General features: G+C 42.1%; 1 protein-coding gene across 2 annotated transcripts in view; it reads left to right on the forward strand.

Annotated features, from left to right (window-relative positions):
* LOC147898016 (Putative thiol-disulfide oxidoreductase DCC) overlaps positions 1-9893 on the forward strand; it is a 44790-nt gene extending 34897 nt beyond the window's left edge. The window contains exon 5 of one of the 2 annotated variants that reach the window (XM_087380771.1): positions 9365-9491. Coding sequence is in view for 1 of the 2 variants with exons in the window: in XM_087380768.1 (XP_087236894.1) it covers positions 9365-9482 (118 nt within the window). In the remaining variant the exon portion in view is untranslated. Of the gene's footprint in view, positions 1-9364 lie in introns of both variants that reach the window. The other variant, XM_087380768.1, reaches the window with a different exon arrangement.
* The last annotated feature ends 10631 nt before the right edge of the window (positions 9894-20524 follow it).

The raw sequence follows: 20524 nt of genomic DNA on the forward strand, positions 1-20524 counted from the left end.
AGCCACAAGTAGCTATGCTGAAATAGACGAGGTTCTTGTGGATGCCGGGAAGATAAAGCACATTGTCTAGAGTCACTAGACCACCAGAAACAGAAGTAATGGCTTGCCCGATGCCTTTAGGAGAACCAGAAACTCCAAGACCAGACTCTTTCTTCTTATTTTCACATGCAATTCTTTTCCTACATTCAGAAATATCATGCCCAGGTTTCCTGCAATAGTTGCATCTCTTTTTCTTCTTCTTCTCCCCTTGAGGGGGCTTACCAGTTGAAACCTTGCCTTTGCCCTTGTTTTTATGCTGTGCAGCAAAGGCTTGATCAATAGCCATAGAAGCTTTCTGTTTGTACGGCTTTGTTCCTCTTGTAGTAAGAGGGAAATCCCTAGCTGGTCAAAGGAATAATGGTTAGCATTGCCACTTGCAACTAACCTCAATGTAGTAGTAAAGCCCTGATAAGAGTCAAGCAACCCATCAAGGGTATTAGAAACAAGCTAAGAATCAGGCATCACCTCATAAATGTTAGCCAACTGCTCTTTCAAATCTTTCACACTCGTAAGATAGGCATCCATATTCCCATCCTCTTCAAGCTTCAAGTCCTTCAACTGCTTGGGCAGAGATAGGCAACCCTCGCCTCATTCCGCACCTGATATAAGGATGCAAGCTGATCCTACGCTTGGTTTGATGTCTTGCAAGACCGGATATGAGGGATTATGATCCTTTTAACTGAAAGAGCAATCAAGGCACGTGCTTTGGCATCACAACCACGCCACTAAATCTGCTCTTGTGTAGGAGGCAAAGTACCAGTAGTAGAAGATGCAGCTGCTCCAGAAGTAGCATTAGACCCATCACCAGGTGAGCCTGAAGCAGTACCTAGAGTACCAGAGGCAGGAGCTGTAGCACCAGAGGCTGCATTACGTGTAGCCTTGACCTTAGTGCCTGAAGCAATATTCCACAAATTCTTGGCAACCAAAACATGCCCCATCATCTATGCCCACATGGGGTAATTTGTGCCATCAAGCTTGTCCTTAGTCCCAAGCATCCCAAGCAAATCATCCTTGCTGCTAGTCATAGTGCTAAAATTCAAGGCAAATGCACCAACTGACAAGGCAAATGAGAGGAAGGCAACCTCTCAAAATGAAGTGGTAAAATTCTGCTCAAGCTTCAAAGCTTTTCACTGCAAAAGACTCTGTTGTCTCAAGGTGTACCTGTTGCAAAATTTTCCCAAAAGGCAACACGAGGCCTTTCCAAAATGCAAATGAAGCAAAGAAAGGGTTGTTTTGCAAAAAATGGAAAGAACCAATGCAACAAAGGCTTACCCAATGATGTAGCCCAAAAATACAGCATGGCAAAGGCTCTAAATGTGACCAGAAAGAAAGAAAGAAAGAAAGTTTATTAAAGTCTTCGGGAGACCGTGAAGGTCTATGAGACTAAAGATAACTGATACAATGAGCATAACGGTGGCGGTCTCAAAACGGGCCAGCCAACCGTTTCAACAAAAAAGAGGTTATGAAGGACTGTGTGTCTAGTCCTGATACAAAAAATATGTGTCTACCTCCAGATGATACAAAAAGAAGGGGGGGGCACCAAAAATGGGGCAGAGGGGGGAGATACAGTATACATGTGCAGGTGGTGATTGTCAGAGACCAATCATAGAGGGGCCGTCAAATGGGAGGTCGGAAAAAACCCTGTGATAGATGATTGGCCTCCGACGTCACGCGGCCTAGTCGAGCTCGGTCGTCGGGGGCGGCGGGTGGCCCTGTGGATGAGGGCAACGGTAACCCCGGTGGGGCGGGCAGAGAGCAGAGACGAGATGTCATGGACCTGGATGTGTGAGTCTGTCCACTGGCGCAGCTGTCGTGGCTCTGGCTCTCGCTCACGTCCGCGTCGTCGGCTAGATTGAGAAGAGGTATCCTGTGACTGGAAGAAGTCAGTAATAGGCCGCTGGGTGTCCTCACGCTGTGTGCGCTGCTCGTGTCGCCGTGCTTGGAGAGAGGTATCTCGGTGGCGAGTCATCTCATGCAGGAAAGCGGCTAGGCATCGCTGATCCGGGAACACAGCATGTGTGGGAGGGAGCCGAATCCGTCGCGGAAGAGGCAATGGTACCGGCCTCGAATGGCATAATAGATAGGACATCTGAAAGCAAAGTGCTCCTTTCGACTCGATCTCCTGCAAGTCGCAAAGTGGGCAAAGGCGGTCCTCTCGTGGGATACCCTCTGCGCGTCCGCTCTCGATCTGTAATCGGTGTGACGAGACCCTAAACTGACCGAGGGAGATCCGAAGCACATGTGGTAGATGAAGCTGTGTGTAACCCGGAGGTGTGATGAAGCCCTCTTGTGAGATCTGGAGGCAGTGTCGGCGGTAGAAGTCGAGCTTCACAGGAAGCTCGGAGTGAAGAAACCATGTCCGCCAGGTGTGGAGTTGGAGCAGATCCGCTCGAATGAGCCGGTTGACCTCCTGGTCAGTGGGGGAGAGGGGAGATGGTGGAGTGTCGAGGCTGTACTGAAAAGGAGGCAACCGGTCTAAGTCGAGGCCCAGTCGGGTGAACCAACTGGAAAGACGACTATACGAGCATCGCCGGTCCCCATCAACGGATAAGGCCATAGAGGAGGATAGGGCTAGCCAAGGTAGGCGGAGGCGACCGTTGGCGGAGGAGCTGAAATCCCTGACTCTGTGGAGATAGGTGATAGCCTGAAAAGCCGCATCAAGTTGTAGGGGTGAGGCGCCGAACTCTGCTAGAATGATCTGGTGTGGTACCAATGGTTTGCTGCGGATCATCCGAGCAAACATCAGTATCTGTAGGCGCTCGACTTGAGCCCACTCTGTGTCTGAAAGGTCGACTCCCCACCAAGGGCTACCGTACATGCTTGCTAGGCGGACCAAAGAATCAAAAAGGAGAGACTTGGTCCGCGGGTCCTGGAAGTGGGAGTGGTAGCACTGTCGCTCCAGCCTGGCAAGAGCGGCGTATCCCCGGCTGATCCTGGCCTGCATGGCCGGGCGCATCGTGAAGATCGGGCCTGAGAAGACAACGCCCAAGTATGTGTAAGAGTCAACTATCTCAACAGGGTCGCCGGCGAAGAGGAACTACTCTCGGTGCATAGCGGGTCTAGAAATGTTGAAGATCATCACCTTGGTTCTCCCAAGGTTGACCTTCAAGTCGTGTGTATCACAGAAGACTTGAAGTTCTTCCAGGTGCCGCTGAAGACCAGTAGCGGAAGAGGATAGTAGTACTACATCGTCTGCGTATAGGAGAATCTGGATGACAGCCTCCGCAAGAGAGCAGCCTGCACCTCCAAGTGTCCTGATGGTGGTCTCGAGCTCGTCGATGTAGAGGCCAAATAGAGTCGGTGACAAGGGACATCCTTGTTGACTCCGATAGTGCTCGTGATCTCTGGGGTCCAGCTGGTGCCAATCCTGACCTGCCCTGTCACCCGCTCATAGAGAGCTACTACTGCCCAGATAATCACCGAGTCGTAGCCTAACTCCTGTAGACGTCTGATAAGTCGGGCGCGGGGAACGGTGTCGAATGCTTTGCGAAAATCCACAAAGCAACAATATACTCTCTGTCTCCTGTGTCTGGCCTCCTCAATGATCCCTCTAAGTGTAAAAATGTGATCGTAAGTCGAGTGATCCGCCCTGAAGCCGGCCTCTCCGGATGCCCTGAGCCCCTGTACCTCTGCGCGAGCACTGACCTCGTCATCTAACACTGATGCATAGATCTTGGACATAACATGTCCAACCATGATGGTCCTGTAATTCCGTGGATCCATGGGATCTCCTGCTTTGTGGATGGGTGTGATAGTGTTCAGGGTCCAGGCTCTGGGGAACCCATGGCAGACAGCTTCATTGAACAGCGTTGCCAGGATGGGGGCTAGAGTTTTGATGCCATAGGCAACAAACTCTGTGCATAGGCCCTCATGATCCTTAGCTCGACCGTTATGAAGCTTATGCGCTGCGTGGGTGACTCCCTGGGTTGTGAAGAGGATACAAGAAGTGGGGCGGGGGGTGGCTGAGAGATCGGGAGGAGGCTGATCAGGGATATCATAGAGTGTGCGTGCGTAGGTGTGCCAGAGGGAAGTGCCTGTGAGAGGGGAGGGGGATCGGTGTTCTAGGAATTTCCTCCAGAAATCCTTGGAGTTGCTACTAAACAGAATGTTCAGTAGCGTATCCTCATTCTGGCGCAGGAAGGCTAGCTTCTTGCGACGAACTAGTCGACGATAATCCTTGGTGAGACGTGGGTTGGCCCTAGCGTTTCGCTGGGTCGTGAGTTGGAGTGTGCGGTGTAATGCTTTGCACTCATCATCATACCAGCTGTTGCAAGGGGTGGAGGGCGGGTGGACCGAGTAGTGGAAGGAAAGATGTGGCGGGCTGCATTGTGAAGGGAGTGGGTGATAAGGGTGGCTCGATGATCTAGAGAGGGTATGGTGTCTATGTGTCTGAGGAGGGAGGCTAGGTGGGCTGAGTAATCAGGTGAGAGGTTATGATCGAAGTGTATATCATGATAGGTAGTGTAGTGCGGGATGTGGCTGGGAGGGGCTCGGGGCGCAAGGATATGAAAGAACAGGTAAGTGTGATCGGCTCCTGGGGGTAAGGGTGCAGTGCGGAAGTCAGTGATTTGTGGGGCTAAAGCAGGAGATCCCAGAATGTAGTCGATGACATTGGCTCCTCCACCATGTGGAAAACATGTGAAACCAGAGGAGGCAAGCCACCGGTCTAGTCCATTGTAGATGACCAGATCACGTATACGTCCAAGGTCCAAAAGAGCCTGCCCATACTCAGTAACGGGAGCGCGACTGTCAGCCGAGGAGCGGGGGAAGCCCAAGTCCTCTGTGTCCATCTCAGGTAATGCTGCCTGAGTGCTGCAAGTCGAGCCTGAGTATCCCTGAATCGGATGATGAGTGGCTGTGGGCGCGTGGGGTCCCGTCCTGTCCGCCATGCATGCTCGATCCCATGCTCGGCGAGGCCGAGGGTAGAGGTCACGAAAGCAGTCGTGTTCGCTAAGGGGGTGAGTGAATCTGCGCGGGGATACCTCGTACTCGGATGTTGAGAGCCTTACTGGCCCTCTGTTCCTGCTCGGCGATGGTGGCTGAGACTGCTGCTTTGGGTGCCCGTCTCGCAACGTCCACCCATCTGGTAGTCTCCGCAATAGCAGTCTGGATGGTAGCGATCCGCTCCTCCACCTCTGGTGTAGTGCGCGGGGCCGCTGTGACTGTAGCAGTGAGAGAGACAACCTCCTGACGGAGGTGAGTGATCTCCTGGTGCGTGCTCTGAATAAGCTGATCTTGTGCTACGGTATGATCCCGTAGTCGATGTAGCTCCGTAAAGATGTAATCTATCGTCTCAGGTGGGACCCGGGAGGGTGCGAACTGGGACATGGCGTATGGCTGAGGGGACGTGGGCGATAAGCTGGTTGTATATGGCAGAGGAGTGGAGAAAGGCTGTTGGACATAAGAGTGGTGGAGACAGAAGGGAGCTGTGTGGGGGATGAGGAACTGTGACCCTCTCCTGTGGGGGGCAGGCTGAGTGGTACAATGGTGGGGGAGGCAGTGGTTGGAGTAGAGATGATGGCCGCGGGAGAAAGAACTGCATTGGTGCCCATTGCACCCGATGTTTTCAGGGCTGGTTGGCTGTCAATTGCTAAACCACTCCTGGAGATGCGTGATCTCTCCCACAATTGGCTTCGGAGAATGTTTGGGTTTGTGAAATGCTGTTCTAACAGGTCCGCGCAGTCCGTATGGCTGTACGGATCCACACATGTGAGGCAACAGCAGGAAATGAATTGAAACTGAAATTCCTTGAAATGAACTGAAACTGAAATTCCTTCGCGGCAAATGCTCCAAAATGCGATCTTCACGGGCCAAATGCAAAGTTCTCGCACCAAAAGTGCTTGGAGAGGCCACAAATGCTCACAAGTGTGTAAAAAACCATCAAATCAGCAAGAATGAGAGGTCCAGGGGCTGCCAAACAGCTTGAACAAGCTGCCAATGGCTGAGGGAATGGATCCCCAACTTGCTCTGATACCTCTGTAGGCTAGGGCAAGCAATGGAAGCTCAAAAATGAAGCAGAGAAGACCAAAAACATGCTGCTGCAATAACTGAGTGGAGGCTCAAGAGAGAGCCAACATAACAAAATCCTAGGGCTAAGTGCCCTAACTGGACTAAGTGTCCTAGCTATCCTAAGTGGTACATGTACTAACTTTACCAACTGACCTAACTGACTGTAACTAGGCCTACAAAGCACATACCAAGGAATGAGTGTAGCCAATAGAATGGCCTACACAATCCAAGAACAAAAAATTGCATTTTGCTACTCCTCAAATTTTCACCTATCCTTCAACTCTCACCTTTTGAAAGTGAATTTCAGTTAGCCAATAATATGGCCTACACAATCCAAGAACAAAAAATTGCATTTTGCTACTTCTCAATTTCACACCTATCCTTCAACTCTCACCTTTTGAAAGTGAATTTCAGCTCAAGAAATATACTCTACCTTGTTTGGTCTCAAATTGCATAAAATCTTGCCTCAATAATTTACCAGGTACCTGAGTCTAATAGTCTTTTCCCTTGCTCCTTAAGTCAATGATTTTTATGACTACTCGCCATCCTTATCCTCCTCGAAATCTTAGTGATAAAATAATCTCTTGAATATTCTAGCTCAACAAACTCATATCCATGAAGCCAACCATGCTAACTCTCATTTACAAAGGAAGTAATGGTTAGAACCATTCCGACAATAAAAAATTGCACAAGTTTGACTAATAATTTCTAAGTGGTTGGGAGAATTCTAATTAGAAGGTTACAACCAATCAGCAAGGGGTAGCCTCCATCCATAGGAACATACAGTCTATAACATCAAGATGATACAAGAAAGAGTAGGAGTCATGCAGCTGTAGATGTGATGTCTCACCCTCATGAGGTAGAAGAAGGCATCGCAGCCCATCAGCCCATCTCCAAAGAAGCATGCTAAAGAGAATAAAATTTCAAGTCTAATGGAGACGATCATTTCAAGTTCAGCAAGTATGAATGAAAAGATCAACTTGAAATTTTGCTTACTTGGGTTAAAAACCTATGGCAGTGACATCTACGAATAAAAAGGCAAGCTTTAGTTTGCAGCTTTGTAGAGCATTCACGCTTCCTCATGGTGGGCTGGGGCTGCTTGTTAAAATTATTATCATATTCTAGGCAGTGGCCAATGTATTGTAATAAGTAGGCTAGGGGCACTTTTCCCTCATTGAGGTTTTTTCCCCTAACCACAGTCCAATCCTTAACTACAATTAGTGGATAGGATAGGGTTTTGTCACTTAGACAAAACCCCTCACCTCTTTCTTTGTACTTCACTTCATTCCACTATTCTATTCAGTATACTTACCTTTGCTCACTCTCACGAGTGCTTGAAGCTATTGGTTGCAAATAGAATCCGTAAGGAGCATTAAGAGTACTTATTTTATATAAGTGGCTATGTTGGAAGGCTATCCTTTGACATTGAGTATGTGGATGTGATGGGTCGATTCATGCTATTTGTAACCGTTATCCCTTGAAGGATGAATGCTTGGAGATATATTTGTGATGCTAGAATGGAACCTTATCCAAGCAATATATACATATATATTTATTCACATTAAAGTACGAACATGCTTCACCTCTTCTTGCATGCCTTGCATAAGTGGGACCTGAACGATTGTCCATGGGAGAATATGTACAAAGCTTTAGTGAAATAGAGTAATATATATAAGGTATAGCAAACTAGATTTGTTGACATAATAGCGAAGATGAATTAACCTCGTATGGAAGAAGTGAGGGTGAGAGATTTTGATCAGGTAGAAATGGCCATGTTTTTACCAAAAGGCCCACTTGCAGTTTAGTCTTGCAATGTCTTACGCTTTCTATCTCACAACCTCCTACAGGGAGCTGAAATCTCTTCACGTCATGTCCTTATTGTTGCAGGGAAGTACATTAACATACCTTGTGAGCAACGGGTTATGCAATTGATGTATTGGGGGAAATGGGAGCTATAGATACATTCCTTTTGCAGTTTCCCAGTGTATTATGGGATTGGGGACCAGCAGTACCATTTCTTCATGGACACCCAGGGGTATTGAGTCACTATTGACACAATGTACATACCTCCTAGACCAGCAAAGACTGGCTATTTTAATACTCACAGGCAGACCCCCTTCTAGTTCTGACACACTCTTGACAGGCATTCTGATTATTGACAATCCATTATCCATATTAAAGGAAGTCACCAGGATACAATATACATGTGGATCTCTGCCCAAATATAGACCTCTACACCAGAAAAGACTGGCAATTTTGATATTTACATGCAGACCCTCCTTTGAGTTCTGAGACACTCTTGATGGGCATTCTTATAATCCTAGTCACATGTTTTAGACTACATGACATCAAAGGAAGTTGCTAGGAGATGATACAAGGAAGACTGATGCTGGATGTCTTCCCAGGTTAAGGAGCATGCTATGACATGTGCACACACTTACTACCTAGCTGTTCAACATACAGCAGTGCACTCGTGCTACCTAGGTCACTTGCTCGTATTGGATTAAGTTACGCAACTGGACTATTTGTGTTTTTCAAGATTTATCTCTAGCCTCGAGCTACCAAGCATCTTTTGCTCCTAATGTTTTAACTTTCAAAAACAAAAAATAATAAAACAAAGAAAAGAAGTCCCAACACCCCTTCCCACTTCCAATTCTTAGCATATAAACATTAGGACATGGATTTATTTCAACACTACTTTGAATTCTCTAATTCTCTAGTCTCTAAGGGCACAAGGACAAGTCAAAAGTAGCACACAATGAATGATTGGTTGACCAGATATTTTGTTAGTTTCTTCTCCTTCATACAGCATATGTTTTCAACACAAGCAACACTTCTGTCCTTGGCTCCGTTTGATTTTCTTCACTGAAACTCACCAAGGTGCATTCTTGGTTGTCTGTTCGTTTTACTTCTTCCATTGCTCTAGTTGTTGCTAAGTTTCTCTTGTTTTTCCTTTATTGGCCATCTATTATGTCCTTACTTTTTCTCTCACGATTCTCGAGTTTGAGAGCACTGACGTATTTACTGTGACATAGAAACTTCTTTCGCTGCTGGGCACAAACTCTTTATCTAGGTCAAGGTTCCCAGTTATTGTCACCGATATGAACCTTCTTTAACATGTATGGCCAGTGTCGCTACTCCAAGCATAGACACTTAAATATAAAACCTTAAGTATAAACTCTTTGTTTAAAAAAGAAGAGTTTAGAACTCTTACAAATGTTTTTTGGGGAGGCATAGATGCAAATTTTGTCACAGAACTCGAATTTGTACTGTTTTATTGTAACCTGATCCTTTATTTTATGTTTTCTGGTGTTAGATTCCTAAAGGATGCAGTCTATGATTCAGTAGCAACAAACCGCTATACTTTTTTTGGGCAAACGAGGGCATGCCGTCTATCTGATCAAAGGTTTGCAGAACGCTTCATTAAGAATTGATTATGCAAGAGAAAACTGGTTGAAAGGTTCACCATCTTGGTGTTGATGGTTAAGAGTATCTCATATACCTAGCATTAGTTTTCCAGACACATTCGTGTATGTAACCGATCCTATTATTCTCAAATGGTCTGAAATTATTTTACTAGGGACCATTGAGGGTGGCTTATCATAATCAGTGATCTCATGTACGGCTTTGCAAATATCAAACCATAGCTCTGTATGGAGGCTTATCCATTTGGTTATGGCAAGTTTTCTCTGAAAGTGCATACTTTTGGGCAATCATTGTATGTTTATATTGCTGCTCCCTTGTTTAGACAGAGAGCAATCCCAATTTATTTATTGAGATTTCTGTTGCGATGATAGGTGAAAGACAAATGATTGTGCTGTCAAATTTGTTACTCTAAATGACATATAGGGGACTCTTTTATTATGTTAAGAGGAAAAATCTGGACTCATCTGTGTTATTTCCTTGAGAAATGAGTCTATATCCTTTTAATCTGTTATTTCATATATGATTGCTTGACTTGTTTTTGAATTTATTTCTTATTTGTATGTTTGCATGTGATTGCTATAGTCACATGGCAATATTTTCCTTGTGAATATAGATATCAAAAGATTTCTAGCTTGTAATGAGCCTAGTGCATAGGGGTGAACCTCATGGAGGTTAATTTGATAGTACCCTTTTGGGGAAGGTACGAGAGTACCCTTTGAGGGACTTATGATAGTACCCTCTAAGAGGGGACGCTATGATTTGGTAGTACCGTATGGGGGAATTTCATGTGAGTTCTTTTATGGACTGACTATGCACACTAGACTGCAGGCCATCTCTACAAGTATGGCATGATGCTTAATGCCTAGGGTGCGTGCTAAGAGTAAAAAATAAGGGAACATACAAATATAAGTCGAGAGACTAAAACAGGCCCATAGGATCGGATGGGAGGGTCCTACAAAACAAGGTCATTAGAAGTCTTCGTGTCAACTCGTAGATATGGCGAGATGATGTGCATTGAGCTTATTGCATTAGAAGTCTTTGTGTCAACTCGTAAATGGTTGGATAATTCAGATATTAGATTTAGAGTTAAATTTAGGGTTAGGTGCTAAATTAACAAATCCTAAGCTAATATGGGGCAAAAAGCACAAATCAACTACAAAAATCGAGTTTTCAAGGTTGCGGTTCATTCTCAGACTGCTCCCAGCATTGGGTTGCCTTGTAGTTCACCGTGGATTTTCTTGTTCCAAGGCCGTCCGTAGAGATTGTGCTAGTGCTATTCTGTTTGCCAGTCTACCCACCTGTTTAAGACGTCATCTTTTGCCCCTGTCTATCTTCTTGTTGATTGGCAAACCACTCCTAGGCTGCTTTTGTAGTCATTCTCAGGCTGCTCCCAGCATTGGGTTGCCTTGTAGTTCACCGTGGATTTTCTTGTTCCAAGGCCGTCCGTAGAGATTGTGCTAGTGCTATTCTGTTTGCCAGTCTACCCACCTGTTTAAGACGTCATCTTTTGCCTGTCTATCTTCTTGTTGATTGGCAAACCACTCCTAGGCTGCTTTTGTAGTTACAACATATCCAGAGCTTAGCAGGAGCTTGTAGCTGGTCGCCTATCTTTCTATGCTTGCAATCACACCTGATAAGTTATAAATGTGATTATCAAAATATTAGCACCAAAAAACCAAGCAATGATCATGTCTTTTTTTCGAGGATGGAAATGCTCAAGCACCTGTTGGTGAGCTTGGGCAATGGATGCAGAATCATACCGATGAAGATGAACACCTTGACATTGGAAGACCAACTGAATGAGAGCAAAGCTTGGAACACAACGGAGCTTCAAACAGCAAGAAGGTAATCTTGTGTTGAATCTGGATAATCATGCAGTTTCGAAGAAATCTCTTGTACTTTCTAAGTCCACAAGAGGTAGAAAAAGTGGCACTCAAGATGGCCAGAAAATGATTGCTGTACGGGCTCATCTTGGGGAAGATCACAGACACCTAGGTGTGGACGAAGATCTCCTCCTTTGGTGTCTACTTCTCCAAACCATAAGAGATGCAAATGATTTTCGTCCTCTTCACCTTCTTAATCCTCGTCTTCGAGTTCTTTCGTTTATATTTTCTTCACCCTTCAGCTCTCGGTAAATGTGCAACAGCAAATGGAGTTTCAGATGGACCTCACAAAGTTTCAAAGCAATATAGGAATGGCCAGATCCTATTGACGTGCAAGAGTTTTAATCTTTCTTTGGTTTATGTTATTACTATTGGAGATTTATCTTGGCATATTTGCACTTATCGCTTCACCATTAAGCAAAAGATGAAGTTTCAATGGATAGAGGTCGAGCAAAAAGCTTTTAAGGAGTTGAATGCTAGTAAGGCTTGCATAGGTGCAGCCTTGATGCTAGGACACAAGGCTGCAAGACATGCCACGACATCCGAGAGGTAGAAAGATGCGGAATCGAATTATGACATCTATGCAAAGGAATTGCAAGTTGTAATTCATGCTCTTAGGTGTTGGAGGCATTATCTTTTGGGCTATCTTTTTAATGTCTTTCATTTTCAGATTCTATACACTCTAAGGAACTAACGGGGTAGCAGATGCTCTATCCCAACATCCTTCCATCTTGAATATCTCTATAGACTTTTGTTTATGCCTATGGTCTAATACTTTGCACCCTCTAACTCGGGCTGACTGCAGAAGCACTGATACTTTATAGATTAAAGATAATCTCAAACTTAGCACACAAATAGTGCCTCCATAGTGTAAAGTTCTTTCTCATATGCTAAGTAATTCTTCTGAGCTAGGTCTAGTTTACCTTCAAAAGCAACTAGCCATCCATTGTAGATTGACATAGCACCCACAGCTCTACCACTTGCATCAGTTTCAAGTATGAAAGATTTTTTAGGGTCAAATACCTTCGTAATTGGGACATTTGCTATCAAGTATCCAATAAGCTGAAACGTTCTTTCAGGTTTCTTGGTCTAGGTAAAGGTACTTCTCTTTCCATTAAGTTGATCCTCCATAGGCACTACAACCTTAGCATAATCCTTACAATTCTTTGGTAGAAATTGGAAAGACCAAGTTATATTTGAAGTAGTTGGCCTTAGCCAGGGCCTTAGCCAGTCCAGTCCAGAATAGCTTTACTTTGTTTGGATCCATACGTATCCCTTCCTTAGATAACATGACTTAGAATACCTCACAAAAGAATCCACACTTATATTATTTGGCGTATAACTTACACAGCTACTTATATTGCTTGTGCAACTCGAAAACAAACTTCAAGGTACTTAGTCTTATTTAAGATAAGAATTTCATATAAATTTACTTAGATAGGGTCTAAGAACATTGTTCATTATAGTCGTGAACGTAGCATGAGCATTAGTTAACCCAAAAGGCATTACTTTAAATTGAACATGGCCTTTACACGTTCCAAATGTAGTTTTAGATACATCCTCATGATGAGTCCGTCCTTGATGATATCCAGAATGTAAACCAATTTTGCTAAAGTACTTAGCTTCTTGTAGTTGATCAAAGAGCTCATCAATGTGAGGCATTGGATGCTCACTTTTAATTGTTACCTTATTAAGGACGATAATATATGCATAAACACATTGATTCATCTTTCATGTTTACTGAAAGAAGTGGAGCAACCCTTGGAGAACTATTGGCTTGAGTCTATACTTTCATAAGGTAATGTGACAATTTCCGCTATGCTTTCTCTTGTTCCAGTTTAGACAATAAGGTGCTTTGAAATTAGGAGCAGCTCCTGGAATTAACTTCATCTTATCATCTACTACCCATTCATGAGATAGACCATCAAGAAGGTCTTCAAACAACATCAATAACCTCATACAACCAAAAATTGAATATTTTCACATTTCTTTTCAACTAAATGTAAAGAACTTTAAGCAACAAAGAAAACACCACAAAGAAACACTTTGGCATTTCCATGTTTGACCAAGTGCTCCCCCTTCACCACCACCAGCCCCTTCAAAGCACTCCCCGTCCCCTCTACCTTCACAACCTCTCCTTCAACGCCCCCCCCCCCCCCCCCCCCCCGACCCCCTTTCAACCTCTCCTCCTCAAAAGTAAGGGAGTTATTTAAATAACTCCTTTGTAGGGTATGGCATAACCCTTAGAGCCATTCCTTGCACAGGATCACAACAGCCTTATTAATAAAATCATAATTTGAAGATTAAGAGTAGACTTATATCCTTCTATTTTTAAATTTACATTATGAACCATTGTGTCCCATCTTTGTCCTAGCCAACAAGACTACATACTATCTACAATAGGACTGGTAACTTGCAATTCTTAATGAGCGAGTAGTTCAAAAAATTCTAATTGGCACTATCATCCACCATTATTAGAATCCTCTTTCCATTAAGATTCCAACCAAATCATGGGGCCAAAATTGGACTGCAGCATGGCCAAAGTAATGAAGCAAGCATGCTCTTTGTCCTCATGAAAGGCTTTAATTTCCTTGTGTTTAGAATGTTAAGGAATTGGCAAGATTTGTACACTATGAACTTACTTCATTGGTTTCTTACCTATTCAAAAGTTTATTTCCTTGTGGTTAATGAGGGACTCTATCTCATTGTGTAAATAAAACATAGTTGATTTTTCATTGTCTTTCCATATTGGTCAGAAGGGAAAATAAGCCTCTTGCTTGCAAAATTTTGTACTCTTTAAGAACATGAAGGCTTGAAATTTGGATTTCATTTGAAAGAAGGTTTTTTACCTTGACCATCTTGAAAGACATGACTTTCAACTAGGGCTTTAGACTTTGCTATAGAACCATCATATATATGAGCAGCCTCATTTAAGGAATTTGGGGCATTTCTATGGACTTCTACCTTTTTAAGACCACGTATGAGACTCTAATTTCATGAAACTTGGTGAGGCCTTATAATTTAAGAATAGCCTCATGATACCTACTAATTTAATTGTTTTGTTTGCTCTCTAGAAAGAATTCCTTATGAAAAGCCTTTTCAAATTCTAACCAGGTTCTAGGAACTTACTTGCTTTGTTGCCAAGAGACAAACTTGCCTCAATGACATGCGAAGTACATTTCAATCTATGGAAATCTTGCGACTTTTGAAAGAAGGTGTAAAGGGTATCCTTATTCTTGTCTTTCTTCTCTCCACTAAAAAAGGTGGTTTTATTTACTCTTTATGAGCACTACTAACACTGTATTCATTAATCTTGGACTATTTTTTCATAGTAGGACTTCGTTCAAAAATCCTTCCTAAATGAAAAGTTCACTCATAGTGAGAAAAAACAAGAAAATATAAGTAATATCTTGCCTTTTCTAACTTGATAATAACTCCAATAAGTAAAAATAATTAAAATAAAATAAAAACAATCACTATTTAATTTAAAATACATAAGAAACAATTAACAATTGCATGCACAGTCTGTCATTTTTTTCCATTTTATTTCTCTCCTTTTTTTTTGCTCTTTTGTCCTTTTCTTTCTCCTTTTTTTCTCCACTGCTTTTATTTTTCCTCTTTTTTCTCTTTTGTCCTTTTCTTTCTCCTCCATTTTTTCCCCACTAAGAATAGTCTCTTCGAATGTAAGATTCAATGAAAAGAACAATGATACTCATATGCACAAATTAAAAACCTTTAAATAAAGAAGTAACATGAAAGACTCATTCATGTTTCAAAGAATAGCAACTATGCTTGTAATTTTACATTATCATACTATGTTCAGAAGAGCATTTACACTTAAAGAGATTTTGAACAAGAGATTTTGACACTCGAGACAAGGAGCACTACCCATGGCCTTTTTAATGATTGAATTCTATCTTTATAATAGCTGAATTTTGATAGGCACAATCATTAAATTTCATCTTTACAAGGATTGGAGTATAAATGGCACATGCCTATTGCATGATGTGGTTTGGTTATCATATTATTTATCCCATGTATCACCAAACTGTCACTTGGTTGGCATTGCAATAACTCTCAACTGACCACCACGGCCCCCCATATTTATCATGGCAATTCTTCATTTGCACTATCTCCTTCTACTTCCTCCTTGGCGAGCATCCTTAAAAATTATTGTATATTATGCACAATACTTGTTTCAGTTTTTTTTTTTTGGTCTTTTGTATCTACTTCTGGCACAAACTCTCTTTTCTCTGGCTGGTCCATAAAATGGACATGGAAGTAGTGATTCAAACTCATTTCCAAATCTAGAGTTGGATGCAAGTCGTTCCCAACATTTGGCCAAAATGAAGTACATTCTTTCTCAACATTTCCTCTTCACATTTTTCCAAGATAGTCTATCAATTCTTGTATTTTTTCAACTACCATTGTATTTTTTTCCTACCAAGAAGGATATTTTACTAGCATTTCTTTTTTCGATTTGATAAATGATTGCAAGCCATCTATTTCCAGCTTTGATTTATCGATAGATTCTTGTATAGGAGCCCATTTTGGATGCATTTCTTTGCTCGGAATTGAAGTTAAGAGACTATAAGCATCTTTAGGTTCCCATTTTTTGTCAATAGAATAGACATTACCATTGCATCCTTTTAAAAAAAGTGAAGATAATGTGGAAAGCTATGACCTTTGAGAGTATCACCACCCTTGTGTAGGAAAGGCTGAATAAATCTTCTCCAATCGTACATTCTTTCGATCTTTGGAGCATACTATACTTTCCTTTCAGCCACCAATTTTCCTCCCACATCTCGTTATCAATTATCTATTTTACTATGAAGGTCCCTGCCTTTTAGCTCTCTTGAGACTGTGCTAAAAACCTAATCGATATTCTCATGTGTATGTCCAACATACAAGAATCTAACTTCAATCTCAGTGAATATTCTATGAGCAATTAGCATTGAGGAAAATGACAACATGAAGATGTCCTTATTCTCTTGCTAGTAATTATCTACCTGTAGCCTCAAAATTTATTATAGTGATCTTTCTTTGCACACACACTATGAATTACATGATCTTTCTTTGCACACACACTATGAATTGCATGCATCATGGATGTTACTATCATGTGGATACAAGGAATCAATCCATATATGTGCAGAAGACTTAAATCATGCACTAACACTACACGTAAATGCATCTTTAAAAAGTGTTTTCCTTGTAGCTGAGGTGGAGTGGACCAAAACCAAGGCAATGTTATTGTATTCTGATCCATACCATCGAGAATAAGGCACATGTACTTGTTTGGATGCAAAATAGCTTGTTCCTTCTAAAGTGCATATTTTTTTCTTGAATGCTGAACAAGTCCATGATGATACTCCCGCTTCTTTTTGTATACTTCCCTTTGCTTCGGACTAGGTGCACTCTCAATTGCTCATTTTAAATCATTGCACACAATGCACTGTCATTTTCTGCTTCTTTGGGATTTTGACATGTCCAAATTTCTTCTGCCACATAGTATACAAAATATGAAAAGAAGCCTCAGCTTGCCCTTTTTCCATTTGTTTTTATCCAATGCAGTCAAACACCTATTTTTTCCTCAAGCCCATTGGAAGGTGCTTTTCAGTCACTTCTTCACCATTAGGAAATTTGCAAGATAAATGGGGTTGAGGAAAAACATTTTCCTGTATGAAGTCTTCCAAATTGCATGTGCTATTATAGTTGTGCTTCTTTTCTTGGACGTTCCTTTGTTACCGTGTATACTAAATGTATCTCCTTCTTTGGCCTTACCAACTAAGTCCCAATATATGCCATGTGATAATCCAGTAATAATGCGATATGCATTGTGCCAAATTATCTTCCCATTCATGAGAGGATTGACCTTTTCTTGTTAATTTTATCAAAGCAAGAAAATATTATGAGAAGATATTCATTCCTTTCACTTCCTTTTTGCCACACATTTTCTCTACATTCCTTGATGTTGTGCAAGTAAATGAAGTGCATACATCTACATTTACAACACTTTAGTTACAATGCATTGAGCATATGTCACTTGTTTTCTCTTTTGTTGCCTTTTTGGATTTGCATGGATTCACTTTCACTTCATGCATCTGTATGTCCATGTTTAAACCTTGTGTACATGGTTGAGGCATCGTTAGACTTTCCATTTGTGTTGTTTTCTCTCACACAATTGTGTGTCTTCTTGCACCCATTGCATATTTCATCCTTTATCAATTCATAATCAAAGTCAAACACCAAATAATCTTTTGATGGTTTCATCCTTGCATTAATGTCCTTTGAGACTATTGAGAAGCAAGGACCACATCAGCAAATCCATGGAAATCATTCCACGTCAGCATCCACATGGACCAGGCACATCATCAGGCTACTAGCTCAACCCTTCTGCCATGTCACCCTCATTTATGTAACCCTAGTTAGGTTTTGACCATGGTTAATCTCACTGGTCAACCTCACTGGTCACCTCAGTAGGCTTACTCACTAGTAGGTAAGTCCTTAGTACGAGGCGTGCACATCTTCTGCCGCATGCAAAGATATATGCCACATCGCATTCAGCTCTTCACGTGATACCACTCCAGCATCCATCACATATGCTTTCACCTCTAGTATGGAGTGCATCATCTCCTTGGACATAGTTTCCATGAGTTGTACGGATTAGCAGATCAGTCTTTAGGACATTTCAACAGCATCGGCTTAGTCATGCGGCATTAAACCCTTGGATCCAATGATCACTACCCTTTTGATCAACAAATCATTCCTCAGCACAAGGATACCTATGCATCAGTGCGGTCCTGCTCTAGTGCAGTAGACATCATCAGGTTCAGCCATAGCGTAACCTAGGAAGACTCAGTGTTTCATCATACAATTATGGCATTCATATACAGTCCTTACTTGATGCAAATTAGTGGTTGGATCTAGGACTACATATCAGTACCTTCATCAGCATTTGGCACCTCATATGCCTCAAGGACATATTATGCATTCTCAGTTCTATTTTAGGCTTCTAGGACTTTATACTGTCAGCTCCTTTTTTATGAGCCTATGACAGATGTTACATCCCATGCCGATGAATGTTTAGCCATGCACTCATCAGACGACCTCAGCTCACGATAGTTGAGCATATAGGTTGCACAAGTTCTTATACCTTGTCATTTGTATGGGCCTATTCTACAGTACAGCAGTGTATCATACTTGCATATTTGGCCCCAAATTTTCAGCCCCTAGAAATTGACTACTATACATGTTCTTCTTGCATATGTTGCTCAGATGGATCTAAACATTCATCAAATGGATGTGAAAATAGCCTTCCTTCATGGTGATCTCCATGAAGAAGTCTACATGCTTCAACCACCTACATACGAAAGTTCGACCTCCAAAAATCTATTTATGGTCTGAAGCAAGCCGCCTCCTCCTAGTTTGAGAAGATTGACTCCTTTTTACATATCCTAGGTTTTGTGTCGTATTCTGCAGATTCTAATCTTTATCTTTTTTGAAAGTCATCTCATCTCCTTTTCTTAGCTTTAATATATGTTGATGATATCATTATATTTGCAAATCACTCTTTGACTATGTCTCATGTAAAGAATAGCTTCACTCTTGTTTTGATATTATTGTTTAGGTGAGTTAGGATCTTGTCTTGGGATGGAAAAACTCATGAACATTCTAATGGTTGTATTCATTCATCTCAAAGCAAATACATTTGTGATCTTTTGTCCAAATACATTATGCTTGACTATAATTCCGCTGCTATGCCTATGGATCCACTCATTTGTATTCCTCTTTTAATACATCATTGAGCCCTTCATCCCCACCTCCCTATAAAAGTCTTGTCAGTAATCTTCTATACACCACGGTGTGTTGTCGTCCAGACTTTGTTTTTATTGTCATTGCCCTTTCTCAATTTAAGTCATAGCCCAATTCCATCCACTTGCAGCTTCTTCAACGTATAGGACGGTACCTTCATGGTACACAAGGGTATGGGCTCTCTCACTTCCGCAATCAAAAATCAACTTTATTCAATGCTCTGCCTCATTCCACCCCTTATGAGCAATGGATGGGATATTGGCCTAATGTTTCATCTTTTTGTGTATTTGGGTGTTAGGATTTTGCAAAAATTACATCACTACAAGTGTCCAAGCTCGATCCATGAAGTTGAAGATGCATATTTGTTGGTTATCTTGTTGACAAATGTGGCTACAAGTTATGGGATCCGTTACAATCGTGCATGATCCTAAGAATTGAGGATGAAATCCGAGTCCTCCATCCCCTCAGTCAGCTCATTCTCCTCCTCATGATGCTTCATCATCCAAAGCATCACCCCTTATGCTATCACCACCACAAGATTCTTCTCAATCACTTCTTGTTCGGGATTCTAGTATGGACACTGATGACTCTAAATTTGTTAATGTTTATTGTGAGCTAGAAGAAGCTACAATGCTAGATACCTTGGCTCATGATCGACGTGTTCTGCCACCTTGAACTCGTAAGCCTTGAGCAAAGATCATTGACAATGCAAGCAACTATTATGTAGCAAAGCGTCCTTGGTTTCAAGCTCAAGTGCATTGTAGCATTGATAATAGTCCTGACCCTATCAATCATGAGGATGCTCTTAATGGACCAGATGCACATCATTGGAAGCAAGCTACTGGTGAAGAATATGCTTCTCTCATTTGCAATTCTACTTGGACATTGACCGACTTGCCTAATGATCGAACTACTATCCCATGCAAATGGGTTTTCAAGTGGAAGTTTCATGTAGATGGCGCTTTGTCAAAGTATAAAGCCCGGTTGGTTGCAAAGGAATACTCTCAAGTGGTAAGTCTCGACTATTTTGAAACTTTTTCTCTAGTGGTGAAATTAATTACTATACAAGTTCTTCTTGCATATGTTGCTCAGATGGATCTAAACATTCATCAAATGGATGTGGAAATAGCCTTCCTTCATGGTGATCTCCATGAAGAAGTCAACATGCCTCAACCACCTACATATGAAAGTTCTACCTCCAAAAATCTATCTATGGTCTCCAGCAAGCCTCCCATCTTGGTTTGAGAAGATTGACTCCTTTTTGCATATCCTAGATTTTGTGTCGTCTTATGTAGATTCTAATCTTTATCTTTTTCGATAGTCCTCTCATCTCCTTTTCTTAGCTTTAATAT

This window comes from Dipteris shenzhenensis, chromosome 10 (genome assembly GCF_047967505.1).
Source record: "Dipteris shenzhenensis isolate YYH24624 ecotype China chromosome 10, Dip_SZ_1.0, whole genome shotgun sequence".
Lineage (NCBI taxonomy): Eukaryota > Viridiplantae > Streptophyta > Polypodiopsida > Gleicheniales > Dipteridaceae > Dipteris > Dipteris shenzhenensis.